This window comes from Stigmatopora argus, chromosome 4 (genome assembly GCF_051989625.1).
Source record: "Stigmatopora argus isolate UIUO_Sarg chromosome 4, RoL_Sarg_1.0, whole genome shotgun sequence".
Lineage (NCBI taxonomy): Eukaryota > Metazoa > Chordata > Actinopteri > Syngnathiformes > Syngnathidae > Stigmatopora > Stigmatopora argus.
Genome location: NC_135390.1, coordinates 17,751,190 through 17,775,857, shown reverse-complemented (window position 1 = coordinate 17,775,857; position 24,668 = coordinate 17,751,190). Strand labels below are relative to the sequence as shown.

The following is a 24,668-nucleotide window of genomic DNA, read 5'->3' as shown; positions in this document are numbered from 1 at the left end:
TTTTAGATCTATAAACATTGAATATTCAGGGCTTTTAATCCAGTTTTTTTAATCCATTTATTTAAAAAAAATCTAAATATTATATCTAAAATGGTCCAGCCCGCGTGAAATCAAGTTGACGTTAAAGCGGCCCGCGAACCAACCCGAGTCTGACACCCTTGCTTTACTAGGATCAAAAACTAAAAAAAATACCGGCTGCCATCTTGCTGTCATTTTTAAAGCGAGCTCATGGATGACCATCAAAGACATCCAAGACACCCCCAAAAAGTTCCTACTATTTGACACACACACACCTAATATTATGCCTAAAACAAGCTTTATTGAAGCATTTCCAAGACACAGACACACCCCACAACTTCCCTCCAGCCAATGACCTGTCACCTAACAGCAATTGACAAGGTGCCACTTGGCGGTCAAATTAGAGCAAGTAGAATGGGGAAGTTGTGGGCGGAGCTTAATTGAGTTTGACGACGGTTCTGTCGGCCAAAGTCTTCAACTGCGGCGGAGACGTTTGGTCGGATCGCAATGCGACGGGGGGGGGATTGAGCCCGGTTCAGTCGCTCCCGCCGCTGATGGACTCTTCCGCCGAGTTGGGGTTGAGGTACTCGAAGGCTTTTTGGCTCTGCGACACAAACTGCTTGAGCGGGGAGAGGAGGAGCTCGGCCGCCGAGGGGCGCCGTGCCCCGGCGCCGTCGGCGGGGACCGGCAAACCGTCCGCCTCCGAGTCCTGCTTCAGGCTGGAGCGCCGCCGTCCGGAGGGGGCGGGCTCGGGGCCCGGGCTGCGCAGGGCCCTGGAGAAGAGACTCGTGCGCCGGCGGGGTCGTCCGTCCATGGCCTTCAGGAAGAGGTTGTTGGCCGAGCTGCGGCGGGACGAGCCCTCGGCGCGGAAGTCCTCCTGGCTCAGGAACTCCTCCACCTCTTTGACGGACGGCTGTTGAAGCTGATGACAACAAAGGGGAGCAGGTGTACTCGTTTTTTCTCGACTCATTGAACAATCCTCAGATTGCATTTAGCGCCCTCACCATCTTGTAGAGCGGCGTGGCGTTGACCACCAGCTGCAGGAGGATCTTGGAGAGTTCCCGAAGATCCTTCAGTTGCTGCTGGACCTGAATCGGGAGCTCCCGGATCTGTTGCACCGGACGCATCTCCACCAGCATGGTGGCCTGTTCCCGAATCTGGCCCAGGCCCAGCTCCCTCAGGCTCTCGGTGCGGTACACCAGCGCCACCAGCAGCCTCTGAAGGTACTGCAAGAGGTCCCCCAGGAGGTCCAGGACTGCACCCAGTCCGGTCTGTGAGAAAAACATTATTTCCACAGTCACCTTCTTCGGACTTTTACAGTTTTTTTCGCGGTTGGGCTAACTAGCACGACGTTACCACTCGGACGGCGTCCCCCAGGGCTCTGGACGCATCCCTCAGCTGTTCTTGGATCTTGGCCAAGCGGTGGTAAAGCTGCAGGCTAATGCTCAGGAGAAGACTGCGGACCCTCGTCCACATGCTGGGCTCGTCGTCGTCGTCTTCGTCCTCGTATTCCAGAACCCGCATCTCCCACTCGCGACCTTGAGGCCGCACAGATTTTTGCAAATCAAACACAAGCGCCGTGGCGTGAAGGTCCGCCCCGAGGAACACGGCGGAGAACCCTTGGACTAAAATGGCCGAGCTGAGGCGGACGGCTCACGGAGCGTGGGTGGCAGCGGCAGGTAGTAAGCGGTGGCGTTCTCCAGGCGGTTGAGCACGTCGTCCAGACCCGACGAGGCGGCGCGTCCCACCTGCGAGTCCTGCAGCTGCCTCACCACCGTCCAGGCGGAGTGAGTCAGGCGCTCCATCTGGTCCATGGCGCCGTCCAGACCGTCCACCACCCACAACTGCACGTCGTCCAAAGTCAGGAAGAAGGCGTCCTTCAGGTGACCCACCACCTGGGGGAGTAGAATGGACGACGAGGTCACGGTAAACGCACGTCGCCCCTTCCAAAATGGCCTTAGGGCAGCCATGTTGGTAGGGGCAAATTTCCTCATCTAAGTCAATGCTTTGACATTAAAATGAAGACCTAACTAGCTTTTTCCCCCCAACCGATTTTTAAAAAGATTTTATCAAGGCCTTCGATGGGGCTAGACGTCCTATTCATTCCAAGCGGGAGGGCCGGCAGGCCTCCGCTTCCAATGGATTGGACGTCTACTCATGATGAACCTATTGAAAGTTACTATAAAGCACTTGTGTCAATGTGGCGGCCCGGGGGCCAAATCTGGCCCGCCGCATCATTTTGTGCGCCGCGCATAACTGGCTTCCATCTTGGGTGGGGCGACGACTCGCCGATATCACCGATAACACTGGAAGCGACGAGGACAAAAACAGGAAGTGACGAGAAGTACAAGTGAGATGCCGACCTCGTCGGTGGACTGGTGCAGGATGGGAAAGGTTCTCTCCAGCTGGTCCAGACCCACCAGAGCAAAACTGTTGGCCACCTCGACTGAAGACCACAAAAAGCGTCAAGCCCAACCAGGAAGTAGTGCGCAAAGCAAAGCTTCAATCGCGGGACTCACTCTGAGGCCGGAGGGTCTGCATGAGGGGCGTGGCTCCGCTCAATGCCGCCATGGAGGCGTTCCGGACCCCCACCTCGGCCACGTCTCCCACCAGGCCCAGCAGGGGGTAGCGACACTTGGCCTCCGAGTACACCGAGGTCACCGACTGCAGCGCCGAGCGGAACAGGGGGAGGTGCGAGACCCTCACCATCGCACTCATCTGGTCAAAGAAAGCGTTAGCCTGCTCGCTAACAAAGGCCCGCCTACTCGTTATCGCGTCCCGCCTCACCTCGTGGTTGTGACGAGAAGACATGTCGTCTCTTTCCCCAAATCTGAGGACAGAAAAGCAATGGACGGAATCACTAGCATAGAATTTTGTCCAATCAGGACACAGAGCAGTGATTTGAAACATGATTGATTGAAACCCCATTTTGTTGATTTTAAGGCATTGTACGGTCACTTCCTGTTCATATCCACTTGATTTTGGGTCACTTTCTCCAGGTTTTGAAACATTTACGGTCCCTTTAAAAAAAAAATGCTTTATATGGATTTTGGCAGTCAAATCTTGTTCATTTTGGGGCAATTCAATCAAGTTTTTTTCAAAAATAATGACCAACAATAGAATTCATGAAAAAAGTATTTTTTTTGTGAATTTTTTTGTATCAAAACAGCACTTTTGGCTCACTTTCTTTGTTTTTGTTGAATTTCGATGACCTTCTGATGCATTTAGTGAATTCTGGGGTGACTTCCTGTTAATACGAGGGATTTTTTGGTGATTTTTAGTGTCATAAAGATACCAAAAGCAGCTTTAATTCCAGTACCGGTACAGGACTAAAATGAAAACTGGTATTGGGGAGTAGTAAGAAAAAAAACATGCTTTATAAAATATATTAGCATATTGAATTAGGTAAAGGCCTAGCTAGCGCTGCTAATGACAGCCAACTAGATAACAAGCTAGCATGAGTCAGCAAATTTCTGCTGACTTGTGCTAGCTCCAAAACAAAGAAATAATCAAATATTGCATCCGAATCTAACATTTTAGTCTCCATAATTCGCTAATTTTGACAACCGTAGTCGTTCGTAATCCGACACGACATTTTAAACCAACGATTTGAATTATTTTTGACGCTCTCGACAGAAACAAGGCCAAGTTTGTCCCGAAGCGTTGCATGATCAAATTTGAGGGCTAGCTTGAAAAGAATTTCAAAAAATCCCAGGCCCGAGGGCAACGATGACTGCGGCGTTTTAGGACAAACTACGAGTCAGATCTGAGAAGCGACCGCATCCGCGTTCTCGCCATGAGACCGTCAGCTGCTTCCGCCACCGTTCCGGCGGAAAACCAGCGTGGAAATCGCCAACTCGACCCAACACGTAGATGTCGACGCTGGCACAAACGACTCTTTCAAGTGTTTTGGGAAAGATTCTTCAATGCGGTAGCGCCATCCCACCGTGACCGCTTCGCTGACGTCAATGGTGTACTGGACGACGGCGACCGTTCTTTATTAGAACGCCACGGACAGGTGACCAGTCGGAAGTGCAAGCGTGGTTAGCTAGCTTGGTGGATGTAATCATTTTTTAAATGGGTTTTTTAAAGTGATATTTGTAGCCTTCAATATGTCTTTTTCTGGCAAAATGAAACTTTTAATGTTTAGAATAGCCAAGCAAATGGATTTGTTTTTCAATTAGAAAAAAAATTCAAGTTTTTCTTGTCAGCAGGAAGACCAATCCTAGAAAACAATGAATGTATCATGATTATTATTGAAAGAAAAACGTTGAATTTACCTTAATTGTTGGAATTATGCAGAAAAACTAAAACGATAATTGTCAAGTAACATGGATTTTGACCAAAACACTTGGTGCCAGTGAACGGGCCCCAAAATGAATAGGAAGTACCCCCAAAAGCGACAGGAAGTGCTCCACAATGAAGAGAGAGATGCCCAGATCTAATAGGAACAACTCCAAAATAAACAAGAAGTTCATCCAAATTCACTCAAATAATGTGTTTCATGAAAAGGTCAAAGGTCACATCTCATTTTGGGCAAGTTTCAATGTCTTTTTCAGCACAACCCTCTGAGTTACGTATTGAAATGTTAAATTTTTTTGGTGAAAGACCGCACCCTGACAACAGAGACAATGTTCAACCCGTCCCGTGAGGGCTCGCCACGGCCAATCAACTTCAGCATCTTCATCTCCGCTACTTCTAGCTCCGCCTCCTGTTTTTTTCTCAGAGCTACTCTCTCTAATCCAGTGTTAAAATGGAACTATTGCAAGGTTCAAATCAAAACATGATGAATGTTAAATTATAGGTTATAACAGGGGTGTCAGACTCGGGTTGGTTCGCGGGCCGAGTTAGCGTCAACTCGATTTCATGTGGGCCGGACCATTTTAAATATATTATTTAGATTTTTTTTTTATAAATGGATTAAAAGAACTGGATTGAAAGCCCTGAATATTCAGTTTTTTATAGATCTAGAACAATGTTTATTTTAGCTTTTTTATATATATTTTTAGATTTTACAAAATGATTTTTGAACTAAAAACACAGAAAAAATGGATTAAAAAATGACAATTATTGATTTAAAAGGGGGAAAATCAGGAAATTTAATATACATCTATACTCTTCATTTTAATTTGATCCTAAAACAGAAAGTCGCCACTCATGATTTACTTTCCCAGGCCACACAAAATGATGCGGCGGGCCAGATTTGGCCCCCGGGCCGCCACTTTGACACATGTGGGTTATAACATTACAAGATTCAAATTGTGAAACAGTCATTTTATTGCTTATTTTTCTCTAACATGAACAGGAAATTGTTTGGTTCCGAGGGCATCAACTTTTGGTGACATAAAGCCTGTGTGGACATAACATTTTTTGGGGCGTAATATTAAGAGATTGAAGTCATATTTGGAGAAAAGTCATAAAATCATGTGATTAAAAACATGACTTATATATGCATCACTCGAACAGGATTTTGTTCAAGGTCCGCAGACGTCAACTTTTGGTGACATTAGGTTAGTGTGAAAAATTATTTAATATTTGGTACTTTTACTTGATAGAAAACCGTACTGTAGCCCACGAATCTTCATCGTATTTTGTCACGGTCGCGCCCCAATAACTCGCCGTGAATTGGATCATAGCTTAGCTTTTGGGAATGCGAGCACCCTGAAAAAAGCCACACAAAAAAGAGAAACTCACCCCATCAGAGAGGCTGCACTGGTGTAGATGAAGAGCGGGAGCGTCGGATTGGAGGTGAAGACGAACGGTGGAGATGTGAGCTGTGCTGGATGCGTGAGGAGCACTTTTGAGGAGAGCCGTGACGTGATTGGACGCCACGTGGTGTGATGTCAGCGCCCTGCCGGATGAATCGATTCATTTATGTGAGTTTGATCATCTTCTTTGTTCCATTAAATGTATAACCGACATGAATGCTAAACTCAATTGCTGCCATTGACGGCGATAGACGTCCAATCTATTCAAACAGTTTGGTCATTTTGGACAAATCGGTTTGGAGAATTTCTACTGTTTTTTGAATAGTTTTTTTTGCAGTTTTTCTGGCACAGTAGAGGCAGATTGATCTCCAGATGTCCCTAATCCAATGATGTGATGGGCCCAATCACGTCCCAAAAAAGACAGGTTTTTATATTGTCTTTTCTTATTAATTTTTATTCTGAGCCGCTTATTGTTGTTTTTATTTATTAAATCACTGGATGACATTATGAATTCATTTCAAAGCTATCGGCAGATCAAAATTAGGTGATTTGGACACGAACTCTGGTGCAAAATGTGTAAAAATATGTCAACTGGGACAAATCCAGGGCAACATGTTCACATTTGAAGTGAACTTTTTTGGCTTCAGTCTGCGTGACGATCGCAAGGTCGTCGTAAATGTCGGCGGCGCCTGCAGTGAACTTTCTTTTCCTTCCCGAATTCCATCAACACGCGATTGTACGGGTAGGAATGCGGGTAGCGAATAATGTGGGTTATTAGGTAAGACTTTCCAGGAATTTCTGATGTGGGATTTTGATGTCAATTTTTTGGAAAGCTCTTGTTTGTGTTTGAACTTTGTAGGAATTTTGTGTTGTGACATTTGTCTATTCACATTTTCAGGTCAAAAGAGATTGGACGGCCATGGACGTCAAATATTTTGATAGAGGAGTCATTTAGTGACGTTGACAATTATAGAAGCGCTCATTTTTTAGGGTCTTGACCCTTTTATGCACATATTGTGACTTTTTACAATCTGAATAAAGTTGTAATCTTACTAGTAACTATAAAATGCCTTTTTTTCAAGACGTAGGTTTTCCTCATTGACGGCACGAGACGTCCAATCCATTTGGACTGGGAGGGCCGAATGAACGTCTCTCAGTCAGTCATACTTAGACATCTATTATTGTCAATGGCGGACATTTGGGGTCACTTCCTTATTAATTTTAGGGTACAAAAAAGAATTGGTACATTTTATTATAATTTTTAATGACTAAAATGACTTGCGCTGTAAAGAGTTAAAGGTGTAAATAAGCTATTGTGACGATTAAATGAGAAAAAACAGTCAAATATAATTCATAGAGTCCTCAAAGTTTATTTTGACGAGAAACGTGGTGGTTGTTCATTGGTCCCCAATAAATGACCAGGCGGCCCAGATTTGGCCCCCGGGCCTTGAGTTTGACACCAGTCACTTAAGAAGTGCGCTGACATTGTGTACATCAAGGGTGTCAGACTCGGGTTAGTTCGCGGGCCGCTTTAACGTCAACTTGATTTCACGTGGGCCGGACCATTTTAGATATAATATTTTTTTTTTAGATAAATGGATTAAAGAACTGGATTAAAAGCCCTGAATATTCAGTTTTTTTATAGATCTAAAACAATGTTTATTTTAGCTTTTTTAATACATATTTTTAGATTTACAAAATGATTTTTGAACTAAAAATGCAGAAAAAATGGATTAAAAAAATACAATTATTAATTTAAAAGGGGGAAAATCAGGAAATTTAATATACATCTATACTCTTCATTTTAATTTGATCCTAAAACAAAAAGTCGGCACTCATGATTTACTTTCCCGGGCCACACAAAATGATGTGGCGGGCCAGATTTGGCCCCCGGGCCGCCACTTTGACACATGTAGTGTACATAGTTGTAGTACATACAGTACGTACTTCAAAATGAAGTAGTTTGGGTACGCGCCGGTGTGTTTTGTGGCCGTTTTCAGTATTTTGGGTGGCGGCGGGGGTGCCTGGCCGCTCCCGCCCCTTCTGGCGTTCGGAACTCGGGGAGCCTGACGAGCTCAGCTTCCAGTCCACGCACGCTCCAGTCCTGGGGAGCCGGCTTTCCCCGACGAAGCCGCACCACGACGACGGTGGAGGACCACGGAAGGATTTCTTTCGCGCGAAAAGCAGAGCAAGGAGGCGGACGATGCAGTTTGGAGTCGGGACGCTGCTCCGACTTGTGGTGGCTTGCGTCGCTTGGACGCTCCCCCACGCCATACGTCCGTCGACGGGTGGGTGAAATGCCATTTTGCACGGTACACCTGCGTGGGTCGCCTCTTTTTGTTGATTGGAACTCCGCTTGCCCTCTTGGGAAGTATCCTCACCGAAAGTTGATTGCATTTTTGGGTAAAATGTTTTCTTTTCAAGCTAATAATGAGGCGTTCTTTTAAAAGTTGACATGGTTCGTTTAAATTAAATTACCTACGACGATGTAGCTTAGCCTAGCCTAGCCTACTGACTAGCTAGCTGTCGACCAGTCGGCTAGTCAATTAGCTAAGGTAATGTTGACGTATTTTCATTTTTTTTTACTTAAACATTATACTTAACTATAGCTCTAGTTCTATGAATGTAGTTCGATGTTCATAATGTGTTTCACTTTTCAAATAAGTTTGTCATAAATTAATAGATGAAATAAATTCAAATGAATTATGATTGATGTCGGAAGTTAGCTTCAAAGTTAAACCATGAATTTTAACATTTGTCGTCAGGCACTATTTTCGAGTTGTAATATTTTTATTGTTTTTCGTCCTTGAAGGTTGTTTTAATGGTTTTCAAAATGTGTTGGTTTATCTTTGTCCAGGCTAAAAAGCTGGAATTGGTACTGTTCTTGCTAGTACAAAAAGCTAGCATCAATGATGGATTCCTTAGCTAGGCTCGTGTGATAACGTTCCCTAAAATTTGTTATGGTTTATTAAAATAAAATGACAAAATTAGCGGCTACCATCTCCCCCTCCCAGTGGGCTAGCAAATTAGCAATGGCAACTTTGATGTTGAACTGTATAAACTAAGACATTTTACCCTCTTACTTCCATATATATATGAATGTAGGTTGATATTCACAATGTATTTACTTTTCAGACAAGTCCGTCATAAATTTCTGGATTACATTCATTCCAATAAACAATTACAGGCGCCAGAAATTAGCTACTTAGTCAGGTAAGTTAGCTTTGAACTATACATTTAATCATGTTCCGTACCCCTTATCCTCACAAGGGTTCGTTTTTGTTATCCAAATCATTACATCAGAGTTGTTGTAATACTTCTAGCTTGCCACATTTCTTAAAGGTTGCTCTAATAGTTTTAAAAATGTGTTGCTTTATCCTCATCTCTGTCGTAACATTCTATCCTCACAAAAAATGGTTGTGTATAGGCCAACATGTTTTGAAGCTAAGTCGCCACTGCTAAGTTCAAAGTCGGGGTTCCTGAACTTTAGACCACTTGTTGATTCTTTCAATAATGAAAACTTTTCAAAGTGAGATGATGAAATATCATGAATAGATTTGATTTTTACCTCTTAGGTTGTCAATTCCATCTCAGGGTGCGAAATTCACACCAGGAAAGCCCAGAGTTTGCCTTCTTTGGTCTGGATCAAAATTCAAATTAGACTTTTTGATTTGATGAGGTTTCTGTCGACATTGCAATTCTTGCTAGAGTCCCAAAACTTGACAACAAACAGTGGAGATGTGAATACACCTTTATGTTACTTAATATGTGATTATGTGAATTAAAAGTTGCTCTGATAATGCCATGCCTATATGTCAAAGGCAAGGGCGGAGCTTAGGGGGGATACTGGGGGCAGGGCGTAAAGGAGGTTTGAATTGAATTGAATTAAATTGAATTGAATGCTTTTATTGTCATTACACGCAATCAGCGGAGAAGCCCGCCGCTCCGTGGGCACCCTCAATCACCCCCGAGCGGACGCCCGGTGGCGTGAGTCTCAAATGCAGCTTCTCCATCGACTCCGACGCTTCCCTGGGTCACGTCGTGGCTTGGACCCGAGCCTCCCCCGGAGGCCAGCGGGAGGAACTCAAGCGCGAGACCACCGTTCGAACGTGGTCCCTCATCGAGTTTGACGGCTTTAACTTGCGACTGGGAGACCGGGTGAGGCACGCTGTTCTTTAAAACTCATTTCACAATGTTTGCTTTGACTTTTGGGGAAACGAAGGTTGTTCTTTTGCAGATTTACTGCTCCGTCTACAGCTTCTTCTTGGATGTGTCGGATGTCCGTAGCGCTTCGGTGGAAAGTCGGCAGTTCTTTGCTGGCATCCGGGTAAATTGCGAAAGGCATTATGATTCCCAGAACTCGGGATTTTAACCCCAGTCTCAGTCTGAAGAAGGCCCCCACCTTGCGGACTTCCTGTGTGTGGCTCCAGTTTTTTTTTACCTAGGTCTACAATGTCTTCTGTGTCTGTGGTTGCTACTGAAACCGAGGAAATTTCATGAATACGGCATGAAATAAAGTTCTAATCTAAGGTGTTCAGCCTACCATGCATGTCTTTGGAATATGAGAGGAAATCAGAGTACCCGGAGAAAACCCACGCAGGCCCGGGAGGAACATGCAAACTCCACACAGGTGGACCGACCTGGATTTGAACCCAGGTCCCCCACTGTGAGGCCGACACGCTAACCACTCATCCGCCGGGCTGCCATCATTCAAAATGATCCCATTAATTAACAGGATTACACATCACTCAACTATTATCATTCTTTTGCATAATTTCAAATTGTACCACATTATTCTACATCATTCTAGTCTTCCACAGCATTCAGCATTAAACATTCTTCCACATTCATTTGCATTCTAACTTACACATGCAAATTCTACAGAAATCTAGTTTTTTTTTTCATTTTTATGTTAATAATTAAAACAACAAGAATCCGGAATTAATCCTTTGATGCCTTTTTTCCCTCCGAATGAGCACGTTATTTTTCAGGCTATAGTGATCCACCAAAAATGCTAATGTTACATTAACAGTTGGTTATTTTGCCTGTTCCCATTTTACTATGACAATTAAATTTATGCTCCAGTGCGACTTGTATATATTCTTCTTTGATTTTGCATTCATTGGCTATCACGACTTATACTCTGGTGCGTCTTATAGTCGGTAAATGGGTTTTTGGGGCTTTTAAAAAAAATTAAATACATTTTTCTAACTTCCTTTTCAGCTGAAACCCGAGTCGAGTGTCGTATCCGAGGACGGGAGTTTGTACGAGCTGGTGATCGAGACCACCGTTCCCATCCCGTGTCTAAGAGAAACGAAGGCCTTAAGATCGTTGCCTGCGTTGGAAAATTGCACCCTCTCTTTGACCCTCACCACTCACAGCCAAGGTGAACATGTAAACATGTTTATTATTTTTTAAGGCCATAAAGCAAATTTCAAATTGTTCCAGATGAATTGTCTCCGGCCACCGTTTCGCTGTCATCCTATTCGGCGGATTTGTCCGACGGTCCGTGCCGAGACCGAGTATGTGGACGGGCCGTAGTGCATTTTCACGCCATGGCCGGGTTTGGCGGAGATCCCGACCGGGCGACTAACATATCTGTCCAGCCCCTCCTCACTAGCAACTTTGTGTGGAACGATTATGCGCCGGAGCCTGTACAGGTAAATGAAAATGATGGTTTAATGTCCAAAATGTACAAGAAGTGACCCCGGAACACTTCAAAATGTGCAGAAAGTGGCACAAAATCAACTGGGAGTGACCCACAATGAATCTCCTGCCATTGACAACTGATAGACGTCCAATTTTTTGAATCTGGGACAACTGGATAAGAATTCTAAATTGTTCAGCGCCATTGACCGGCACTACACATTGAATCTCTTTTGACTCTCGCAGAATGAACTGGCATATGCCATAAAATCAATAGGAAAATTATTCAAAAGATAGAGGACGTGAACCTAGAATGCACAAAAAGTATCAGAAGTGACTCAAAAACAGGAAGTGTCCTGTAAGTAGGCTAAGGATAAATAAGAAGTAAGCCAAAAATGAACTCCCCATTCATTTCCATTGGGCTCATTTATTTCTGGTTGGAAAGAAATGAATCAAAATCAACAGCCAATGCCCCTCCCCTTCCAGTCGAAATGGATTGGACGTCCATCGCCGTCAATCGCAGCTAGTGAGTGAACAATTTCATCTTCTAGTTCAAGGGTGTCAGATTTTTTAACTAAAAACACAGCAAAAATTGATTAAAAATTACAATTAGTGATTTAAAAGGGGAAAAATCAGGAAATTTAATATACATCTATACTCTTCATTTTAATCTGATCCTTAAACAGAATGTTGGCACTCATGATTTACTTTCCTGGGCCACACAAAATGATGCGGCAGGCCAGATTTGGCCCCCGGGCTGCCACTTTGACACGTGTTCTAGTTAAATTGTGACATTTTTAAAATGTTTTTATTGATTGGTCGCAGGTTTGGGTGCGCCCGTGCACTTGTGCCAATGGCGGGCGTTGCATGAGCGATGAGAGGCCGCCTCTCAGCAACGGCGAGTACGCGTGCACCTGTCCAAATGGGTTCAAAGGTCAGCGGTGCGAGGTGGACGTGGACGACTGCAAGCCCAATCCGTGCCGGCTCGGGCGCTGCGTGGACGCGGCCAATGGCTTCACCTGCATTTGTCCACCGGGGATGACAGGCATGCCAAATATTGTTACCATATTTGGATCATTTCGTGTCATGTGTCAATAAATTTAATCGCTTTTTTACTTCACATAAAAATAATTAATTTGGGTCTTTTCAGCCTTGTTGATTTTTTCAGATAAATTTGAAATTATTAGGGTCACGGGGGCTGCTGGTGCCTATCCAAGCTGTCTCCGGGCCACAGGCAGGGGACACCCTGAATTGGTGGCCAGCCAATCACAGGGCACAAGGAGAGAAACAGACAACCAATCACTGCTAGGGGCAATTTTGGGTGTTCAATCAGCCTACCATGCATGTTTTTGGAATGTGGGAGGAAACCCACACAGGCCCGGTGAGAACAAGCAAACTCCACCTAGATGGACATGACCTGGATTCGAACCCAGGACCCCAGAGCTGTGAGGACGACGCACTAAACACTTGCTCCATCGGGCCGCCCTTTCGAAAAATATATTGTTGCATATATAGTGTATATTGTTCTATTTTTCCTCTCTCTGACAAAAGTGTGCACTTGTTCCACACTCAGGGGTGACGTGTCGCCAGGACGTGGACGAGTGCGCGTCGCACCCGTGCTTCCCCGGCGTGGACTGCGCCAACTCGCTGGGCTCTTTTTCCTGCGGCGTCTGCCCGCCGGGCTTCTTCGGCGATGGCGTCGTCTGTACATGTACGTATGTCTATTTTTACGTACTTATTTTTCACTGTTCCTATTTTACTAATGCAAATGCATATGTGCATATATACATATGTTTTTGTCTTATGTTCAAAATTTGTGGCGTTTGCTTATTGTACGTAAAGTTCCTTGATTGATTTCCTGTTTGTCAGCCTCCCGAGTGAGGGTGGATCTGCTAAACTCGAGGACCCGGGCCCTCCCGAGCCCCCCGGTCTCACCGTGTTCCCCGAGTCCGTGCCACCCCAGCGTTCGCTGCTTCCCGAGCCCACACGTGGCGGTGGGCTTTGTCTGTGGAGCCTGCCCGCTCGGTATCCGTGGCAATGGGACCACTTGCACGCCAACGGGTGAGGATGCAACTAAGACACCGTAAATGCAAATCTTCCCACAGATAATATTAATGACCGAGAAATGCCGTAAAATCAATATGAAGTCATCCAAAATCTAGAGTAGGTAGCCTCGGAATACCCCAAAATGTAAGGGAAGTCACCCCAAATCAAAAAGAGTACCCTAAAATTGCAACTTCTGTATTTTCTAGCCTATTAGTCACCACCTGCACATAAGCCGTACCCTTAAAATTGCCTTAAAATGGTTGAATTTTACCATTTCTCTCATATAAGCCGACCCCTGATTCACAATTTTCACCTCTATATTCATGGTTTTAATAGGGAGTACAAATGTGTTGCTCTTATGCAAGATGCGTTTTTTTTCTTGAATTTCATTCATAGATGTCAAAATGAATTTTGTTTCGCGTTTTATCCGTTTATCTTTTCTCTATTTTGAAATAAATGACCGTATCGGCCGCTTTATCTTGCGTTATGGCGTTTCGCTTTTGTCACCTTGCTGTTTCGCGCATGTCAAGTCCAATTTGTGCCCATATAAGCCATATTCTTGATTCAGTCATCATTTTTTAGCCACAAATACGGCGTATATGCGGGAAAATACAGTATATGACCGCACCCCTTGGACCCTCACTAAGCTTTAGCATACATTCGCCCCCTCCCAATCAAAATGTCTTTTAGCAACAACGAGTTGACAATGACGTGATCTGAAAATTTCCTAAAATAAAGAGCAAGTGACCAAAATGTACAGGAAGTGACCCACGCGATGGCCCGTTTAGTGTCGCTTGTGCTTTTTTTTCCCCAACGTCAACAGGTGTTTTTTTGCAGGCGTGGCCAGCGTCAGATGGCGATTGCAGCCCGATGACACGCCTGATTACAGCTGGGAAACGTCGACCCTCTCCCCCGCACCTTCACCCTCCTCCTCCTCCTCGCAGGGACAGCTCTCCGAAAGAAGCAGGGAACCCGAGCGCTGCCCACTCGGGTTCGAGGGCGATGGAGTCACGTGTAAAGGTAGCAACCGCTTAGACGCCCGGCCGGCACCGCCGGTGAGTTGAAAAACTGACACGTGGTCATCCAGCCGTGTGCAGGTTTCAGTGCGGTAAGAACATGGAGTGCACGCAGCCCAACACGTGCGCCTGCAAGCAGGGATACACCGGATACAACTGTCATATCGGTAAGAAATACTGGACTATTTTCATTTTATTATTTAACTCCCACTTTCACGAATGGGAGTATTAGAGGCAAACAATGAAAGGAAACGTATACAGAATTAAAGTACAGTTGTCACATTTTCCCTTTCTTTTTAACATAGGCATTTTAGATTATATTAATTTTGCTAAATTTAGTTGTGTTGCATTCATACATAATTACTTAATGTAAAGATGTGGAATATAATGACTTTAATCTCATAACATCACAGCTTTGAAAATTAGCCAATGGGGTGAATGAGTTTAAAAAATATGTAATGCCTTCATTTAAGGGTTAAAGAGACATTTTTCATATTGTTTTTGACTTAAATGACCCCCAAATGTAACACTTTTTTGTGATTTATATTTTTTAAGCGTTATGCTTTTCATTTCAACCTAAAAATAAGTAGCCATCCTTTAATTTCACATCCTGTTTACTTTTTTAATTTGGATATATATATATATTTTTCAATTCAACGGAAGCTGTGTGCCGCCCTGACTGCAAAAACCAGGGCAAATGCGTGCGCCCCAACGTGTGCGAGTGCCCCCTCGGCTACGGTGGGCCCACCTGCCAGGAAGGTGACACCCGCTTTCAAATTTCCAACTTTTTCCCACCGATTCTCACTTCTTGACATTTTTTTGTTCTCTTTCCAATAGCGAGCTGTGAGCCGCCATGTCAACACGGAGGCACCTGCGTGGCCAGGAACCTTTGCACGTGCCCGTACGGCTACGTGGGACCCAGATGCCAAATCAGTCAGATCATATTCTCTGAATAAGTCATTTACCGTACCGTCAATCATTTGGGGCTGTCATTTCATAAAAATACTCCGAAACCTCCAATTAAACGTCTCTCTTGAGTTAACATTAAAACTTGAGATTTTTAAAACACGACAGCTTTATTCTCTAATATTGTGTGCCTTATGAGTAGGGTTGAAATTATATAATAATATTAATTATATTTCTAATGATAGTGATAGTGATAATACTACTACTACTATGACTACTACTACTACTAATAATAATGATAATAATAATGCTAATACTACTACTACTATCACTACTACTACTACTAATAATAATGATAATAATAATGCTAATACTACTACTACTATGACTACTACTACTAATATTTATAATGATAATAATGCTAATACTACTACTACTATGACTACTACTAATATTTATAATGATAATAATAATGATAATGATCATTATAATGCTAATACTACTATGACTACTACTACTAATAATAAGGATAATGAAAATTGCATGTTCTCCCGGGCCTGCGTGGGTTTTCTCCGGGTACTCTGGCTTCCTCCCACTTTCCAAAAACATGCATGCTAAGGCTGATTGGACACTCTAAATTGCCCCTAGATATGAGTGTGAGCGTGAATGGTTGTTTGTATCATTGTGCCCTACGATTGGCTGGCCACCAATTCATGGTGTCCCCTGCCTCTGGCCCGAAGTCAGCTGGGATAGGCTCCAGCACCCCCCGCGACCCTAGTGAGGATAAAGGGGTTCAGAAAATGAAGATGATAATAATAATAAACATTCATTTTCCATGTAAAATGGTGACTTTATTCCCGTAAAAAATGGATTATTTGTGTGCATCTCAGTGGTGTGTAACAGGCACTGCGAAAACGGCGGCGAGTGCGTTTCTCCCGACGTGTGCAAATGCAAAGCAGGCTGGGATGGTCCAACCTGCAACTCAGGTAAAAGCTAACGTGACTCATCAATTTTAATGGTCATAATTAGAATAAGATGCATTAATGATGTCTTTATACCCAGCCAAGTGTAGTCCGGTGTGTCTGAACGGGGGAATCTGCATCAAACCAAACACGTGCGCTTGTCCCGCCGGATTCTACGGCTTGCAGTGTCAAATTGGTGAGAAAAACAAAAATGCCTTTTTTCACGGGGCATTACTTCATTAATCGTTCATAAGGAGACTCATTTTCTGTATGTTATTGTCATCGCTTATTATTTAATGCGTGGACATCATGTGTGATTGTAAATAAAGTTTTCTTTCAACTATACTATTTAACTGTGATACAAAAACCTAATAGACACACAAAAGGAAGAAAAAAAAACAGAAAGTCCCTTATTTGTATTTAATTTAAATAATACTACCCCCCAAAAATTAAACAAAACAATAATACAAATTATAGTTGATATTAAATAAATGTGACCTTTTTTAATATCTTATTTTTTTCATTTAATGACAAGAATTTTTAAAAGAAAAAAATGTATCTTTAAAAAAATGTTTCTAGTTCTAACATTAGAGTAGGTATACAAATATACAAAAGTCGGAGTATATTTTTTTCAAACTAATGTAGAATGGAATTTATTTAAAAAATGTTTTTTCAAGAATAAAATTAAAATAATTTTAATTTTCACCTAGCATCTAAATGTTTGGGCATCATATTCTGGATCATTTAGACCACACTTTTACGCTTGTTAATATTGTGATAATAATGTGATGTCCACCAGGTCTGTATGGGATTAAATCACTTTTTTTTAAAAATAATCAAACGTAGTGACTTAAATGACAACTTTCTACCTTAGCCGTATGCAGCCCACCTTGCAAGAATGGCGGTCAGTGCATGAGGAACAACGTGTGTTGGTGTCCCGAAGGCTACACGGGGAAACGCTGTCAAAGCGGTGAGTCGCACCCGTGCGCGCGCCCGCTCACGGCACGCCCGTTTTACGCAAATAACACGAGGACTGTGCGCGGCAGGCGTGTGCGAGCCCACGTGTTTGAACGACGGCAAATGCGTGGGGCCCAACGCGTGCTCATGTGCGTCCGGGTGGAGAGGAAACAGATGCCACATACGTACGTATATTGTATCATGCAAATATCAAAGGTGTCGCATAGAATTATGGGAGAAATGCCGCGGAATGCAGTCAGAATTTGATTGAGTTCTGACGAAAGAACGACTGCGATAAAGAAATTGCGCAGAGGGCACTAGACAATTCACTAAATTCTGGTTTCACCGCACTCGTGTGGAAAAAATAAATTGCTGTGTTGGGTTGGATTGGATAACTTTATTCATGCCTTATTCGGGAAATTTCATTGTCACAATAGCAAGAGGGTGAGAATACAGACACAGGAAAGGCATTTTAGACATAAATAGATAGGTAATAAGTAAGTTAGTAAACAAATAAATATATAAGTAAATAAATAAATATATAAATAAGCGTGTTGCTGAAATATATATATATATATATATACACACACACGTATACACACATGTATACATATATATAAATATCAGTGGCGGTCCGTGCATTTTCTCATAGCGCCTTCAACGAATCAATCCAACCCTCAAAAACTATTTTATGGCTATAAAACCTCTACTGCAGCTACAGCTGCGACACAAAAAAAATCAAATCAATGCACAAAAATGGGGTAAAATCCACTTCCTAGCAGCATTTAATGATTAAATACCAATACTGGAGCTTTTCAGACATTACAACCGGGCCAGGGGGGTGATTTCCCCGGGAAAAGACAGCGATGAACGTCAATGGCCGGCAAACATTGCCTGAAAAGGGGGTAAAATCCAGCCGAAAACAGCATTTATTGATTAAATACAAATACTGGAGCTTTTTAGACATCAGAACCGGGCCCGGTGTATCATTTCGCTGTGGTCCGGATTGGACCCGCACAGCGGGCCACATCTGGCCCCCGGACCTTACGTTTGACCCCACTGCTTTAGAATCTCACGATAAAAACATTTTTAGAAAACTGAGTTAAGCAGTAATTGGTATGAGGAGTGCCAATTAATTAAAAAAGGGATCGGACATTTATAGGTTGCATTATTTATTAGAACTGGTCCAAAAATATCGGGTCAAATCAGAAGTTTGCGGCAATGGGGGCACCTGCAGTACTAAATTCAAGCACATGTCAGTTTGCTTATCAATTTGCGCGTTAGCAAAAATACCATTTCCTTTTATTATGTGTTGCCCTCTTAGCCGTGTGTCTGCAAAAATGTAAAAACGGCGGCGAGTGTGTAGGGCCCAACACGTGCCACTGTCCCAGCGGCTGGGAGGGTCTTCAGTGTCAGAGACGTGAGTCACCGATGGCCATCTCAATTGGGATTATTTTTTATTGGAGATAATAATCAGGATCAGATAATAATCATTTTTTCTTGTTCCTACAGCGGTTTGCAGGCGTCGCTGCCTGAACGGGGGCCGCTGCGTGCTGCCCGACTACTGCCACTGTCGGAGGGGCTTCATGGGCCTCACCTGCGACCTTCAGGTGAATATTGATTAGATAGTGGGCTGCCATTGACTGGGATAGACGTCCAATCCGTTTTTTCATTTATTTTCTGTATTCTGTCAAATATAACCACAACATTAAACTTCCCAATATAAGATCAAATAATGCAACTTCCTTTGAGATGTGCTTCTGTATTTTCTACAAATGTTCCCTACTGACAATATTGTGTTTTATTTTGAAAAAACTTTAAGGCAATAAAGCATAATGAAAGAAAATGGGAGGATAATACAGATGGAATTTTAGGGCACACATAATAAAATATATTTTTGTTCAATTGGAAAAAAAATCCCTAATGATTCGTACATTAATAAATATTTCCCCAAATATAATTGAATTGATTTTGTCATTTACTTTTAATGCTTTTTTAAAACTTAAAAAAAACATGATAAATAATAAAATTGTCGTAATATTGTCCGTCCCATTTTCTTAACAATATACAATTTCATTCTTGAAAAAATATCTCATCTCATTGTTTTAACCACTTTATCCTCACTAGGGTCACGGGGGTGCTGGAGCCCATCCCAGCTGACTTTAGGCGAGAGGCGGGGGACACCCCGAATTGGTGGCCAGCCAATCGCAGGGGACGATGATAGAAAACAACCAATCACTCGTAGCTAAGAGCAATTGTAGAGTCCAATCAGCCTACCATGCATGTATCTGGAATGTGGGAGGAAACCGAAGTACCCAGAGAAAACCCACGCAGGCCCGGGGAGAACATGCATACTCCACATAGGTGGACCGACCTGGATTTGAACCCAGGTCCCACACTGAGGCCGACGCACTAACCACGCGCCCCACCGGGCCGCTAGAAAAAAAATATTTATAAAAAAAATACAACCCTATTATTTACCATGATAAATACTTATGTATCTTTTTGTGTTTTCAGGTTCATCAAGCGTGACGCAAAATGAAGCAAAAGAAGATTATACACAAAATATATGTGAGACAAGCCAAAAATCCACCTATATAATGTAGATATTTGTACAAATGACCCCTAGAGGGGAGTTGCTGTATTGCACTTGGCGTTCCTGCATTTTCATATTTCCTAGCCAATCACTTTTAATAAGTTAGTCGACAAGAACATTGTTGTTGGAATTTATTGTTTATTGACACGAGCGTGCAGATTACACATTTCAGTTTAATAACACAAATTAGAGTTTAAACAGTCAAAAAAAGAGAATAAATGCTAAGTTAAAAAAAGTAAACAATCGCTGACTGGGCTCTAGTGGCGCCTCTTTCTCTCCTCGCAGCGAGGGCCCGAGAAGGAAGGTCGGCAGCGGCATTTATTGGGGGAAATACATTTTCCTCCGTTCAGGCAAGGTAGAGTGCACTCAGCTATGAGGAAAGGCAATACAAAATAAACTTTAACAAGGCTTTATGTCATTATTTAAAAATGTGGAGACATTTGGGAACGTACCAATGTGGCAGGCGCCTCCCAGCCAGCCTTCAGGACAGCTGCAAATTCCTGGGGCCATGCAGAGCCCCCCGTTTTTACAGCCTTGGGGACAAATGGCTGATGGGAAATAAAGCTGTGGCATTATTTGGACTAGAAATGGCTGCTTTTCAAGGGGTTGTAAATGTACAAATGAACACCGTTAAAACAGGGAGTCAGCACATCAAATTGTGACTCAAAGTTATCATTTAAAATGGACCACATCAGTTAAATTCGTCGCTAAATGTTAAATTGATCATGAATTGATCACTTATACCAAGGGTGTCTGACTCGGGTTGGTTCGCGGGCCGCATTAACGTCAACTCGATTTCATGTGGGCTGGACCATTTTAGATTTTTTTTATAAATGGATTAAAAGAACTGGATTAAAAGCAACATTAAAAACGATGTTTATTTGAGATTTTTTTCTTAGTAAGGGAAAATTTCTTTTAATCTTGTTTTTCATTTCAAAAGGAAACATTTTTTTTCTTTAATTATTTTCCATATTAAAGTGGAAAACAGAAAATAATGTTTTAGATATTACAAAATGATTTTTGAACTAAAATCACAGAAAAATGGATTAAAAAAATGATATTATTGATTTAAAAGGGGGAAAATCAGGAAATATAATATGTACATCTATAATCTTCATTTTAATTTGATCCTAAAATACTAAAATAGAAAGTCGGCACTCATGATTGACTTTCCCAGGCCACACAAAATGATGCGGTGGGCCAGATTTGGCCCCCGGGCCGCCACTTTGACACCCTTTTTACCATGAATTTCATTTTTTAAGTCATAAATTGTACCACTTTTTGAGATGGAATGAATTTTCATCCATTTTCAATAGCGTTTATCCTTTTCAGGCTCGCAGGGTGCTGGAGCCTACCCCAGCTGACTTCAGGCGAAAGGCGGACGACACCCTCAACTGGTCGCCAGCCATTCGTAGGTCAAACATGGTGACAGACAACCAATCGCACTCATAATATTCTCTTGTATTTTTGATATTTAGATTTATTTACCTTTATCATTTTAATAAAGGAGGGAGAAAACATAAAATATCTCCTCTTTTTATCTTTATTAAAACAAACAACAATGACAAAAAATACAAACCTTCTTGGCATTTAGAGCCCGTCCAGCTGGAAGGACAGATACACTTGGCTACGCCGTTGACGGCGTTGCATTCGCCTCCGTTCCAGCAGCCGTCGTCACACGTCACTGCACGGAAATAGTCGAAATTCATTTATTATTGTACTTTAGTGACAATTTACAATGCTAAAACCGTACCTTTGTGACAATATCTCCCGCCAAAGCCGGGCGGACATCTGCATTTTCCGGGACGAAGACACACGCCTCCGTTCTTGCATTTGGGAAAACAGTTGGCTGCAAGTAGACAATTTTTTTATTATTAAGCATTTTTTTTGGACTGAAACAAGAATTTTCATTGTCATGTTTTAGACCAAGGGTGTCAGACTCGGGTTGGTTCGCGGGCCACTTTAACGTCAACTTGATTTCACGTGGGGCGGACCATTTTAGATATAATATTTAGATTTTTTTTTAAATAAATGGATTAAAAGAACTAGATTAAAATCCCTGAATATTCAGTTTTTTATAGATCTAGAACAATGTTTATTTTACATTTTACAAAATGATTTTTGAACTAAAAACATAGAAAAACATGGATTAAAAAATAACAATTATTGATTTAAAAGGGGGAAAATCAGGAAATATAATATACATCTAAACTCTTCATTTTAATTTGATCCTAAAACAGAAAGTCGGTACTCATGATTTACTTTCCCAGGCCACACAAAATGATGCGGCGGGCCAGATTTGGCCCCCGGGCCGCCACTTTGACACGCCTTTTAGAGAAAAACACCTAAAATTATTTTTTTACACTAAAGTAATTGACTAAAACAATTAAAAATGGATTGGAAGTTTAACGCTATGAATAGCAAAGGAAGATAACCATTTTAAAAAAATATTAACTTATTAGCTGCCACTAACATCGCAAAAAGTCCAATCCCGTTGAAGTAAGAGGGTTGGCAGCGAATTAATGCTTGTTCAACTGGATTGGCGTCTACTAGTGTTAAATAAAACAATATTTATGACTATAATTAAACTTAATAAAAATGGCCATCATTATCACGTTTTGGAAAAAAAAACAACTAAAATTTGACTTCTTTTTTTTTAAAGCAGTATTTCATTGTGACGATAGTTTTAAAAAACTCATTGTCGTGTTTTGGACAAAATAAAAATAAATAAATACATTAGCATTTCATCGTAAAAACTTTATTTAAAATGTAAATTATCCAGTTTAGCATTAACATACATGTTTCATTACATATTAAATGTTATTTAAAAGGTAATTATGCAATAAACACTGTAATGGTGCATGTAAGTTAACAATAAAAGTATAGTTTGAAATTCTTGGAAAGGAGCACATTGTCGCTGACGTACAACTTTATTTAAAACAGTAATCATCACAATGAGACTTGCAGGTGGCAAAAGTTGCGCCATTTTATCAAACAAATCATCACAATGAGGCTTGCAGGTGGCAAAAGTGGAGCCATTTTATCAATTCTTACCATACTGGCAGGTTTCTCCTTCGTAGCCGCGGCTGCAGAGGCAAGTGTCGTTGCGGATGCACACTCCGGCGTGCTGACACGGCGGCTGGCAAGTCGCTTTTGGATCAAAAACGAAGCCCAGCGCGACCCCGCGAGGAGCGTCCGATCGTGCCCAGCAACACGACCCGCACAGCCACGCCGTAAGCAAAAGAGCCCCCGGACCGGGTCCCCACAACAAGCCCATGATTGACGCAGAAGGGAGTGAGGAAAGTCCGCTAATGGAGGTCTCAACAACGATGGAGCTCCCCCCTCCCTCGCCCGGCAGCACTCAAGGAGTCAAGCGGGAGGTCAGTGCCGGGGAGGCGGGCGTAGCAGGCATGCGGGGAGGGTCCTAGTTGGGGGTGTTTGGGGGTTAATGGAGAAGCCACTTTTGACTTGACTTTTATGCAACGATTAATTTACAAACCATAATAAGACCCCAAACACTTTGTTTTAGGGGGTTATGGTTAATTTCAAACATATTAACTAGAAGCGGCGATGTAGTCTACCTAATAAATTAGCCATGCTAGCATTGATGTTGAACTTTATAAGCGGAAACATTAATTCACTTGTATCTCTAACTACATGCAGTTTGATATTAATAGTGTTTCACTTTTCAAAAAAAAGTTGACTGGTAGTTTTACGGTTTAAATTCAAATAAACTAGCGTCGGAAATTAGCTTCTTAGTTAGCTCATTTGGCTTCCAAATTAAACTAGGATTTTATCATTAGCTTTTGTCGTCAAAGTCATTATTTGATGATTCCTTCACATGACTGATTTCCCAACTGTATTATTTTTCATGTAATGTCAATGAAATGAATGTACACTTGTTCAAACCCTGTCCGTCCCAATGTACTGGTTCAACTCGTAGTAGCCATTAGATTCATAGCCCACTTAACTTTTCAGTATTCAGTAAACGTTTTTCAGTCTGACGTGATGTTGTGAAGAATGTCACAAGTAGAAAAACAGTTCACGTAGATCGCCTGAGTTCACACGTGGAAATGTCATTAGCCAATGCACAGTGAAAGGAAAATATGAGCCTATATGACCTACCGGGGGAGTTTGGTTGAAAGCTTGTGGGTCACATTTTCAGGTCACTAAACACATATTTTCAACGTAGAAATTTGTCTTTAAATATATCACCACCCTCTTAAAATAATCATAATTGTTGTGTTTTGTGCACTACGTGGTGAAAGCTTTAAATCTCATTGTACTTGTATAATGACAGTAAAAGCATTACATTCAACAAATGGTTACTTTTTTGTTTCCATGAAAATCTAAAAATAACTATTTAAGCGATTATTTTGAGGGTGATGATAAACACGACATAATTTCCTTATTTGTGTGAATTTTACTGTCAATTTAATCAGGATTGAGAAACTGATGACGTCATCACAAGTTGCCACTTATTCGTAACTATGCGAGTGACAGTGAAAATGAGGCCTGGTAAAATATGTAATCAATGGTTTTATATGTGCGAATGCGTTTACAGATTGCGTACAGTCAAAAGTGAATTTTCTACCTAAATTCAGTTAGTGTTTCGGGCCTTTTGAACAGGAAACGAGCATAACAGATGCGAACATACTGCGATACCCCGGAGACGTCTGGCGCAGTTTCTAGGTCGAGGAAGTTGTCGAAATAACTTGGACACGGAGCCTTGTAAATACTACGGGGAGCATAAAAAAATCTAATAAATAAGGTGGTGATATACGATTTATGCGTGCTCGGTTTCCGTTCACGT

General features: G+C 42.2%; 3 protein-coding genes across 9 annotated transcripts; 1 reads left to right on the top strand and 2 right to left on the bottom strand.

The window, feature by feature from the left end:
- Window positions 1-299: 299 nt before the first annotated feature.
- plin6 (perilipin 6) lies at window positions 300-9,504 on the bottom strand. Its single transcript, XM_077599030.1, has 9 exons — window positions 9,295-9,504; window positions 5,713-5,869; window positions 2,806-2,848; window positions 2,538-2,736; window positions 2,382-2,464; window positions 1,676-1,913; window positions 1,375-1,556; window positions 1,023-1,289; window positions 300-940 (listed from the first exon to the last, which is right to left on the bottom strand). The coding sequence occupies exons 2-9, from the start codon at window positions 5,715-5,717 to the stop codon at window positions 554-556; spliced, it is 1,404 nt and encodes a 467-aa protein (XP_077455156.1). The 5' UTR covers window positions 5,718-5,869; window positions 9,295-9,504; the 3' UTR covers window positions 300-553.
- Window positions 7,759-21,380, top strand: LOC144073307 (uncharacterized). 5 transcript variants are annotated; one of them, XM_077599028.1, is made up of 20 exons: window positions 7,759-8,014; window positions 9,655-9,884; window positions 9,964-10,053; window positions 10,950-11,112; window positions 11,175-11,386; window positions 12,198-12,417; window positions 12,946-13,083; window positions 13,242-13,433; window positions 14,256-14,438; window positions 14,506-14,601; window positions 15,098-15,193; window positions 15,272-15,367; window positions 16,231-16,326; window positions 16,403-16,498; window positions 17,177-17,272; window positions 17,349-17,444; window positions 18,584-18,679; window positions 18,772-18,869; window positions 19,777-19,830; window positions 21,188-21,380. In XM_077599028.1, the coding sequence occupies exons 1-19, from the start codon at window positions 7,930-7,932 to the stop codon at window positions 19,789-19,791; spliced, it is 2,394 nt and encodes a 797-aa protein (XP_077455154.1). In that variant the 5' UTR covers window positions 7,759-7,929; the 3' UTR covers window positions 19,792-19,830; window positions 21,188-21,380. The 5 variants fall into 5 exon arrangements, 3 of the variants coding, with proteins under 3 accessions (XP_077455154.1, XP_077455153.1, XP_077455155.1); XM_077599027.1 differs by having other exon boundaries at window positions 8,008-8,129; XM_077599029.1 differs by lacking the exon at window positions 18,584-18,679 and having other exon boundaries at window positions 8,008-8,129.
- On the bottom strand, window positions 19,974-24,518 carry LOC144073309 (uncharacterized). 3 transcript variants are annotated; one of them, XM_077599033.1, is made up of 6 exons: window positions 24,450-24,518; window positions 22,910-23,279; window positions 21,609-21,704; window positions 21,435-21,539; window positions 20,308-20,403; window positions 19,974-20,225 (listed from the first exon to the last, which is right to left on the bottom strand). In XM_077599033.1, the coding sequence occupies exons 2-6, from the start codon at window positions 23,130-23,132 to the stop codon at window positions 20,113-20,115; spliced, it is 633 nt and encodes a 210-aa protein (XP_077455159.1). In that variant the 5' UTR covers window positions 23,133-23,279; window positions 24,450-24,518; the 3' UTR covers window positions 19,974-20,112. The 3 variants fall into 3 exon arrangements, with proteins under 3 accessions (XP_077455159.1, XP_077455160.1, XP_077455158.1); XM_077599034.1 differs by lacking the exon at window positions 24,450-24,518 and adding an exon at window positions 23,827-23,931; XM_077599032.1 differs by lacking the exon at window positions 24,450-24,518 and having other exon boundaries at window positions 22,910-23,434.
- Between the last annotated feature and the right edge of the window lie 150 nt (window positions 24,519-24,668).

Excerpts from the sequence above, each read along its gene's own strand:
- LOC144073309 (XM_077599033.1), bottom strand. The coding sequence starts at position 23,132 with ATGGGCTTGTTGTGGGGACCCGGTCCGGGGGCTCTTTTGCTTACGGCG. Across the intron at positions 20,404-21,434 it reads GGGCTCTAAATGCCAAGAAG|CCATTTGTCCCCAAGGCTGT; the intron begins GTTTGTATTTTT and ends ATTTCCCATCAG. Across the intron at positions 20,226-20,307 it reads GGGAGGCGCCTGCCACATTG|CTGAGTGCACTCTACCTTGC; the intron begins GTACGTTCCCAA and ends CTTTCCTCATAG.
- LOC144073307 (XM_077599027.1), top strand. The coding sequence starts at position 8,024 with ATGCCATTTTGCACGGTACACCTGCGTGGGTCGCCTCTTTTTGTTGAT. Across the intron at positions 16,499-17,176 it reads CGGCTTGCAGTGTCAAATTG|CCGTATGCAGCCCACCTTGC; the intron begins GTGAGAAAAACA and ends TTTCTACCTTAG. Across the intron at positions 18,680-18,771 it reads GGGTCTTCAGTGTCAGAGAC|CGGTTTGCAGGCGTCGCTGC; the intron begins GTGAGTCACCGA and ends TTGTTCCTACAG.
- plin6 (XM_077599030.1), bottom strand. Across the intron at positions 2,737-2,805 it reads CTTCTCGTCACAACCACGAG|ATGAGTGCGATGGTGAGGGT; the intron begins GTGAGGCGGGAC and ends TTCTTTGACCAG. Across the intron at positions 941-1,022 it reads CCACGCCGCTCTACAAGATG|CTTCAACAGCCGTCCGTCAA; the intron begins GTGAGGGCGCTA and ends TGTTGTCATCAG.